Source organism: Athene cunicularia (assembly GCF_003259725.1).
Source record: "Athene cunicularia isolate RWA chromosome 1 unlocalized genomic scaffold, athCun1 chr1_part2, whole genome shotgun sequence".
NCBI lineage: Eukaryota > Metazoa > Chordata > Aves > Strigiformes > Strigidae > Athene > Athene cunicularia.
Genome location: NW_020799092.1, coordinates 22,355,329 through 22,365,139, shown reverse-complemented (window position 1 = coordinate 22,365,139; position 9,811 = coordinate 22,355,329). Strand labels below are relative to the sequence as shown.

Genomic DNA, 9,811 nt, shown 5'->3' with positions numbered 1-9,811 from the left:
AAACCACCTCCATCTATGGTTAAGAAAGCAATTTTTTTAATTTTTTTTTTGGGGTGGGAGTGTTGATCTGCTTGAGGGTAGGGAGGCTCTGCAGAGAGACCTGGACAGGCTGGAGCCATGGGCTGAGGCCAACCGTAGGAGTTTCAATAAGGCCAAATGCCGGGGGCTGCCCTTGGGCCACAACAACCCCCAGCAGCGCTACAGGATTGGGGAGGAGTGGCTGGAGAGCTGCCAGTCAGAGAGGGACCTGGGGAGTGATTGACAGCCGGCTGAACAGGAGCCAGCAGTGTGCCCAGGGGGCCAAGGAGGCCAATGGCATCCTGGCTTGTGTCAGCAGTAGCGTGGCCAGCAGGGACAGGGAAGGGATCTGACCCCTGTAGTCGGCACTGGTGAGGCCGCACCTCGATTCCTGTATTCAGTTTTGGGCCCCTCACTACAAAAAGGACATTGAATGACTCGAGCGTGTCCAGAGAAGGGCAACGGAGCTGGTGCAGGGTCTGGAGCACAGGTCTGCTGGGGAGCGGCTGAGGGAACTGGAGTTGTTGAGTTTGGAGAAGAGGAGGCTGAGGGGAGACCTCCTGGCCCTCTGCAACTCCCTGCCAGGAGGGTGCAGAGAGCTGGGGATGAGTCGCTTTAACCAAGGAACAAGCGATAGGACAAGAGGGAATGGCCTCAAGTTGCACCAGGGAAGGTTTAGACTGGCTCTGAGGAAGGATTTCTGTGCAGAAGGGGCTGTTGGGCGTTGGAATGGGCTGCCCAGGGCAGGGGGGCAGTCCCCATCCCTGGAGGGGTTGAAGAGTCGGGCTGACCCAGCGCTGAGGGATCTGGTGGAGTTGGGAAATGTTAATGTTAGGTCAATGGTTGGACTGGATGATCTTCAAGGTCTTTTCCAACCTAGATGATTCTGTGATTCTGTGATATATATATCTCAAGCAATTACAAATAACTATCAGCATTCAATAGTATAACATCAATCAATAGTACAGCAACAATCAGTTGTATAGCAACAATCAATTACAGCAACAACTATACTCCATGAACAATGCAGTGCATACTGCTAGAATAGAGTGTGTAGCTCTCTTCATGGCCCCTCTCTGAATACCAGCTTCTCGAAATCTCTTTGAAGCTGTCTTCACAGTGGCAGAAATGAACATTTTTCCTCATGCATAAGCCATGATGTAATCGGAAAGTGGCATTTACAGTGGCAATTGCACACTTGTTTGGTACTAGAAATATAGGGTCACTCCTCATTAAGAAATACTGTGTCAGAATACCTCAGAATACAGAAATGACCCCCAAAATTGTAGCAGCATAGTTCAGGGTTTGCCAGGGTAAAAAAGGCATGGGCACTGCATTAAAAATGTTTTCTAAATTGAGCAGTATTGGAATTTACTGTCAACGGTGACAGTCTTTTATGCACAGAGGCTCTTTCTCTAGTTTTAAAGCTGGGTTATGCTCATTTGGGCTGGGAAGTGTCAGCAACTCCCTCCATGCTGGGTATTGCTGGCACTCAAAAGCCTCATGTAGCAGGTAGGGGGGCAAGCCCCACATCTCTACATTGCAGATCAACCTTTCTGTGACCACTGCCTAGAATATAACATCTTCTGGCACAGCCTTCTGCTGCTTCAGGCTTTTCAAGGTGGATAGCTTCTAGTCTGCAGCAGAGCACTGCAGTGAAATGTCAAGGTGTTAGAAAAGAGGAAAACTCTCTAAGTCATGTGGGTCTTCAGAGAAGAAGCCAGCACCAAGTGCTGTTTGGAGCAAATGTAGTTGAGAACATCAGCACTTAAGAAGAGTACGCTGAGCAGCTCTGCAGGTGATGAAGACACGGGTGGCTTGTGCTAGATGGCTTGTCTCTTCTGGTCCCTGGCAGAAAATGACATCATTCATTACCACTGGTACTTGGCAATCTGTGCAGAAATGAATATGGCTCTACGCTCCTCCTGTTCTGGACAAGCTGGCCTTCTATCAGGAGGATGCTTGTTGTGGGACCTGATAAAAGTGGGGCCTGTTTCTGTTCTCTCACCCTACTATGTCTCTGGGGGAGCATCATTGAACAATATCTGCTGGCTCTTAGGGTGCTTTCAAGGATCAAAAGGTGTAGTGAGGGGTGCTCTGCTTGGTATTCTCCTCTAGTTCCTTAGTTTTAACCCTCTGGTCCCTGCCCTCACTTTGTTTGCATCTTTTTTCTTCTGCAATTGTTTTCTCTCCATGTTCTCTTTTCGGTCTTACTCCTACCCCTTTTTTGAGACAGGAGGCAACATTTATTTTTGTTATGGATGGAAAAACCACCCCTATGGATGGAAATAAACAGTAGAGAAAGTGGCCAGGAAATGAGGAGGGACTGGACCCCCACGCTTTCTGCAGTTCAGTACGTGGCAATTCATCCCAGCGCTACAGTAGCAGGACCATGCCCTGCTGCTCCTAGAGAGCTCCTTCCCCAGTACCTACCACCTCCCTGCGTGAGCAGAAGCAGAAGCAGGAGAGCTACTGTCACCACCACAACCCCACTACAACCAGAGGAACTGCTTGTTAGTGACCAAACCCCTGCCTCCATCCCCATCTGCACCGTCACAGCAATGTTCCTGCCACCCCACACAGCGAGAGTCATGAGCCACCACTACACGCCGTCACCGTGGCTCACGTGTTACCTGCAGAGTGGGGACCTGCTGCCCCTTTTCATCATACCCCACAGCACACCCCACGAATACAGACACTGAAAGAAAAAAGGACAAAGTGGAGTCCCCTCCAAGCACATGCTCCCCACTGCCCTGTACCTTGCCCTTCTTGATCCCTTCCCCCTCCATTATTTTTTTTTTTTTTTTTAGTTAAGAAAGCAGGAAACAAAAAAAGGAGGTATTACACTGTCATTACAATGAAGAGATACTATTTTGCACTAGGCTGAAACAAAGAACTTCCCTCAACAGTCAGAATTCAGTATAACTGTTAAGCAGGGATTCTTTATTCGCAGCGCTGGGCAACACCCGGGATCTCCACCACAAGTGCCACACTTACTAACAAAACTCTCTAATACACACAAAAAGCATGCATATGCATCAGATTTCTTAGAAAAGGCAGTCTTATGCTAATGGGTTCTTAGAATTCATTTACATAGTCTGAGCATGCGTAGTAAAAAAAGGGGTCCACACAGACTTTCTCACACTGTTAGTGAACTTAAGGTTTCTAGTGTCCACACATGATCATAGAGTTACTTTATCCATCCTTCAGGTCCTGTTTGTTCCAAGGAGGTTAGTTTAGACCAGCTTCAGTCACTTATCTTGACACTGGCATCTTCCTTAGACACTTGGGTTTTTTACATTCCTGCTATTAGGGATGTCCAAGGTCTGTCTTTACTAGGCAAGGAGTTAAAGGTTTCAAAACATCTTACAAGTGGGTAATGACTACAGAGAGTAGTTAGGAAAAAGTATAAATGAAATGATATACATTACAGTAAAATGCAGGAAAAATAAAAACTAGCAAAACACAAGTGATGGCTAAGGTTAAAACTAAATTACCTACTTTACAGGTCCCTGTACACTAGCAACTTCAAGCATACTTGTAGCAACTTCCCTTCAAGGCAGTTGACCGGCAGACATTTCTCATTCCTCCTATAGACCTTACAAGGTCGTAGTTGTCTCAGCAGCATTTCTCCTACAGACCATAGATGCACAGGGTGGAGCTGGCTACACTGGCTGCAGAGGAGATAGAGAAAGGGCTGGTGTTCACTCCAGGCTTGCTGGAGAACAGTCCTTCCAACTGCACTGCCCCGACGTTCCTACGCATCTGAGGAGTGCCACATTTAAAGAAATCATCCATATTCTGGTACAGCTTGCTTTCCACCTCATTCTCTGTGGGTCTAAGTTGGTAGGTGAGAAAGAGATGGAAGAACAATTTGTTGTCATTTAGTTCCACTTCTTGTTGTCTAACATAGTCCCTTGGATTGCTTTAGCATACTCAAAAAGATTAAAGATGGGTATTTAATTAAGGACAGGAAATTAAAATTAAGAAAGTGTTTGTTTAACATCTCAAGTCAAGAACTTTAAATACGATTAAACTGCATTTTTATATTGAGAGGGAAAAGTACTCAAAGGACTTGCAGATCGTGAGACTGCAGTCCTTCAATAACAGATTGACTTTGAGCAGCTTGTTCTACAGTTTCCTTTTTATTCAGACATCTGTTTAGTGAAATTTATCTCGTGACAGGAAGGATGACACACAAGACTCTGTCTTCTCCTTTCTTTCTACTGCCTATAGACTTCCTGTGTAGCCATGAGAACTGTAGCGCTCTGCATATCGATTCTCACCTGTAAAACGTGGAACACAATAATTTCTCTATTTGGCCTCATGCAGACCTTTTCTATTTAGACTACAAGCTCTTCCTGGCAGAGATACCTGTTGCTACAAGTATTTATCATACAGAATCTTGCCTAGGACCTCAGTGTGAAAGAAACACATATTCTGATTTTATAGCTATGCCTGGTTTCCAAACCACCAGCAGCATTTTTTCCCTACCTCATCAGCCACTCTCATTGTACACAGCTATTTTAAACAGAAATAGGTCAAGCAGTGCCCATATATGCCTTGCACGCCGATTATTTTTCCCCGTCTCACTCTAATTTTGAATATTTATGTAATAAGGATTACTTTCAGTTCATAATAAGCCTAATCTATCATGAGACCTAATTGGGTTATGTTGCTAAAGTTTTTAATATTAATCCTAATTTAATAATGTCTGGGGTGGAAGAAGAGAGTACTGACAGCAAAATTCAGGTGATTATTTAGGTGATCAAGGACTTCAACAGACAGTGGAGAAATGCAGATGCCTACACAAGACGTGTGAATCGACATTAGAATGGCAGTGAAATTTTATGTCCAAAAAAAAGGAAGTTAATGCACGATTGTCCATGGAAAAATTTTTATATGGTTCTAAATGATAAATGTATCAATGCAAGAAAAGGGCTTCACTGACAGGACAGTTTAGTGATAATGTACTGCCAATGTAGATGTGCTCTCTGAACAGCAAGCAGGCTTGCAGGACACATAAAGAATATGGTGAAGGACAGTGCTGACAATACGACCATGCTGATAAAGATCAGTGGCGTGTTGGTTTCTTTTTTAGCACATACTCATCACACCATGAGATGGTCTGATCTCTCTGTAGACCCATCACCCCATGCAGGTCTCTTACTGCACTTCTCATACATCCTTCCCTTGCTTTGGCCCACTGGGGAGGACAGTACTTCTTGCTACAGTACCTTCAGCACTACAGCAGGCAACGCTGGGAGGAAAAGCTGTTCAACTGATACAGATTAGGAAAAGAAACCTTTTTGAGCCTTCCAAATGTTATTCGTGCCTTTGATAGAAGGTGCTCAGCTCCACCAGCTGCAGCTATGAGACAGTTGCACAGGATGCTCAACAGGAAACTGAGCTGAGCTCTGTCAAGCCCATGTCAGGATGACTCACCACTTCAAAAGTGACAGGTGATCGCTGCGTGTGCTTCTTTCTTCTCCTCTTTGGTCGAGAATGGACCTATGCATAGGTCTCTGGCTGATGATACAGCTGCATGGTCCCATTTCGGTTCTAAATGCTTCCTGGTGCAGATGCATTTTGGGGAGAAACTGCTGATGCCTCCTACCCATGCAAGGGACACGATGACACCAAGCTCAGCTGGCAAAATCTGCGTTTGGACTTTTTCGGAACATTCTTTGATTCGCGGCTGCAAAGGCTTCAAATGGTGAGTGACTTTTCAAGTCATGACTTTTCAAACATGATGTTTGCTCTGTGGTGAAACACATATTATCTATAAAGTTCAGCAATTTCCTCGAGGATACCATTTACTGGAAGTACAACTACTAATAGTTATTGGTGGCCAGGCCATCAGGTTCTGTAGATAAAGCCAAATAAGCTGCTTTATATCATCTGAGGTTTCCATCCTCATCTCCCTGTCACACTAATTTTTATATTTGCAACTGTTTTATTCAGCTTACTAGTGTTAATTGTTTTTATGTCATTATAATGCTGTTGGTGCTTTGTCATCCCCACTTAGTTCTATCCTCCCATAGGTCATTTTCAGTGTTAAGGCTGTCAGTTCTTGAAGATGGGGTCTGTATCTCCTAGTACACAGTAACAATGCACAAGTGCTATAAACAAGTAAATAACAATCCTAGTGAATACTAGCCTCAGAAAAAATACAAACACAGCTGATAACATAGCTGGATTCCTTTCCCGTATGCCTTCTATTACAAAACATTCCAAAATAATGTTTTGCCAGTCTTCTGCAGCAGAATGACTGAGATTTTTTTGGTGTAAAAGACCCAGTGTTTGACACACGCAGCATTCTCAGCCAGGCACTTCATAAAATGATTAGTGCTCCTCAAATACTAACAACTTCTGTAGTAAATACAATCTGCTGATACTTCTGTTAAATACCTTCTAAAGGAGATTAACTTATTTAATGTTCAAAACTGCTAAGCACACATGATGTCCCATAAGTGGCTCAACATTGTTTCTGTTACGTTCATCCTTCATCTTTTTCTTTCATTTTATTGTGTAAAACGTGGATATTTCCTGTATTATTTTTAGTCATCTGACTAGTTTCATGTTCTGTATCAGAACTGTTTGTTGCAAACAAGCAAAACTCTTTTTCGGTCTTCATTTTATAAAATAGGGGAACATTCCATGAAACCAAGTAAGCGTATAAGAAAACAAATAATAAAGATAAGCAAATGCATTTCTCTTTCCAGTCTAATGATTTCACTTTGGGAACTGCAGGAATCTCTCAATATCATCCTGAAAAAGTAATAGGCACTAGAATAGTAAAAATTTTATAACTATTAAGAAAGAAACGTATTTTTGTTCAGCTGAACACAGGACCAATGAAAAATAAACTTCAGGAATAATAAGCAAAAAGCAAACCTTTCAGTATTTCCTCCTTATTTACTGGCAGGATTCCTATGGTACAGAGGCACTCTAAGATCAGGAGGCTTTGGGAGGGGTACAGTCAAAAGATTACAAATAAGCTGTGTTTTTTGCTGCATGAGAGGTACTTATCAATGGATCCATGGAGGGTTACTAGCTTTAAAAGACGTAAAAAGAAACACAACATTCATTCAGCTCCTTTTCCAAATAAATGGATTGGCCCAGCTCAGTGGGACATCAAGAAACTAGCACTTGTCTATGTCGACTTCACAAGAGTTTCCAAAGCACTCCGAAATACCCAAAGTCAACGTCTTCTTTGGGGTACAAATGCCTCAAGGTCTGGCTAAAGATTTTGAACTCACTGATAGTTCTTCCACTGACTGAGGAGGGAGATAGAGATGAACTGACAAAGTCAACCAAGAGCGGGGTAAATTAGCCCACCTGAGCCTGTGCCAGCACAAAAAGATTGCTCCTAGCGTGGGAGCTGCTCAGAGGCAGCCAAACCCGGGCATCTCTGCAGTACGCTGCTGTGATGTTTCAGATGTGCAGATCCTTCCTCGGTCCAGATGTTTCGTACATGTATCCCCTGCCTCTAAATTTCAGACGTGCAGCGATTTCTCCTTGCAGGATGTGAACGCGATTCTTCAGAACAGTTTGCGGTAGCACGTTAGTGAGCGGTAAAAGGTAATCAAAGGTTACTGGTGGCAGCAGAGAGGAGCTGGCATCACAGGATCCAACTTTCTGAGTCAGTCCCATGAGACTCCTAGTATTGCAGGGGCCAAATTTTTTCCAGATAAAACAATTTATTTTGAAAAATGCCATGCTTTTTACTTAGAATTTTGCATTTTCTCCTTACATCATGGCAATACTTTAATTTTCCAGTGATTTGAGTTTGAAGGGTATTTTTGTCTTTTGCCTTAAGAAATTTCTATCTTCTTTTTCGGTCTTCATTTTATAAAATATGGGAACATTCCATGAAAACAAACAAGCTTATAAAAAATTAAATATATGGCCCCTTGCAGTGCCTTACGGGAGACAATTTTTTCCTGCAAAAATAAACATTTCCCTTTTCTCACCACCCCTCCTCAGCACCCCAAAGGCCTGCAGTGATGTCTGTGGGAGTTACCTTTGCAGAGGAATCTGAAGATTCCTCTTCGCAGAGGCCCATATGCCTCAAGGCATGAGAAAGGAGAGAAAGCAGCTGAGCATGGGTCGGACAAGTGTCCCTGTTGCACTCCGTCTGTACATTGCGTTCTGCTCAGGTATGGGGATGAGTTCTCCTCCTCCAAGATCAGCCTGAGCACTCGATGCAAATGCTCGACTCGTTCTGCTGGTAGTTCAGCACCAGCCCTCCCTCCCTGAAGTGTTAAACTGAGGTGGTGGGAGCCTGCCAAATCACACATCCTCACTAACAGCAGCAGGCTCTTCGGTCTGGAGCTGCCTTAGACTGATCAGGGAAAGCACAGGTTGAGTGTCTCGGTTATAAGCATCTGGGGTTAGTAACTACAGTAGTTTTGGAGCATCAGCTGATTCACAACTGAGTATGTTACAGGTTCTTCGGGGTTTTTTTAGTCAGTCTGGAGAATGGTCTGTATCTTCTGTATTAGTGGGTAAGAGTGAAGAGCTCTGTGACTGCTCTGCGGTTATAAGCCACAGTAAGTTATTTTTGACCTCAGTGACAGGCAGGACTGAATGACAAGAGAGCGAGCTACTTCTCCACAGTGAATAAATGCTGAATAACCTGTTCTTAGAATAACAGCTGTGCATACATTCGTATTCCACTGTCTCCTTGTACACAAAATCTGCTGCGTGTGAAGCTGGTGATGAACCTCCCTTCTGTCCTAATTCCCCACCCCACTCATTCTCTGCCCCTCTAGATCCCGGTCTCACAAAACGTCTTGAAGTGTCTACAGCTTGTGCTCTCCAGACCCTTCACCTCTTCCCTGCCCCGTTCTCCCTCTCCTAGGAATCTTCAGTTCCCTCACCTCCCTGAAGCCACCATGCTTTAAGCCACGCTCATACTTTTTTTTTTTTTTTGATTCTTCTTCATCCTTTTGCCTTCCTGTTTCTTCCCAAGTGTCATCCTGGGCATGCAGGCCTGTCCAGCTCACACACACACACCACACACCCCCAGTCCCCTGCTTAAATGAGCATTTGCTGGAGACACAGGATAAAATCGACTGCAAGTCGATTTATATTTATTTAAGGACGTTTATATGGCTCTTTATTACCTGTAAACACCTGGAGATAATTTTCAGCAACTGACTACTGCTCAAAATCCATGACAATCAAAGCAATTGGAGACTGCAACGAAAGCATAAAGTGTAACCCACGGTTTTCTATTTAAGGTTGTCTCCTCAGGTACAGACGGATGCCTGCTTTGAATAAACCACCACCAAATTCCTCACGAGTCTCACGCAGAGCCCACCCGGACTTGACGCCCTGTCCCTCTGGATATCTGAACGTGCGACACCGCCAAGACCTGTCGTAAGTAAACCAGTTATTGCACATAATAGGAACACCGGTATGTGCCGACCCTCCCCGAGATGTACAGCCCCGTCTCACAAGCAACGCTACGACTTCCACGACATCTTCATCCCCAGAGCCGGCAAGTCAGAACCATCGGGCTTTTTGTTCGCCTGGGTGAGGCAAATCCCCGGGCAGGTTTTTCCACAGAAATCAAGTTTTAAGTGGCCAACACGTAGCTACAAAGGCAGCAAGAGCCTTCTGCCTCGCTGTTGGGTCCCTCCGGAGTCCCCAGACCTGCTGACGGCAGAGAATCACACACAGACAGTTCTGCTGGGCTCCTAGTTCTTCTTAAACTATTTCCCGTTTTGTTTTTTGTTTTTTTTTTTTTATTTCTGGCACCGAGCCCACGCACCGTCACGATGCG

General features: G+C 44.4%; 1 protein-coding gene across 1 annotated transcript in view; it reads left to right on the top strand.

The window, feature by feature from the left end:
- The first annotated feature begins 8,086 nt into the window (after window positions 1–8,086).
- LOC113488838 (C-type lectin domain family 2 member L-like) overlaps window positions 8,087–9,811 on the top strand; it is an 8,739-nt gene continuing 7,014 nt past the window's right edge. Inside the window, exon 1 of the mRNA XM_026864195.1 lies at window positions 8,087–8,180. Coding sequence (XP_026719996.1) covers window positions 8,087–8,180 — 94 coding nt within the window. The remainder of the gene's footprint in view (window positions 8,181–9,811) is intronic.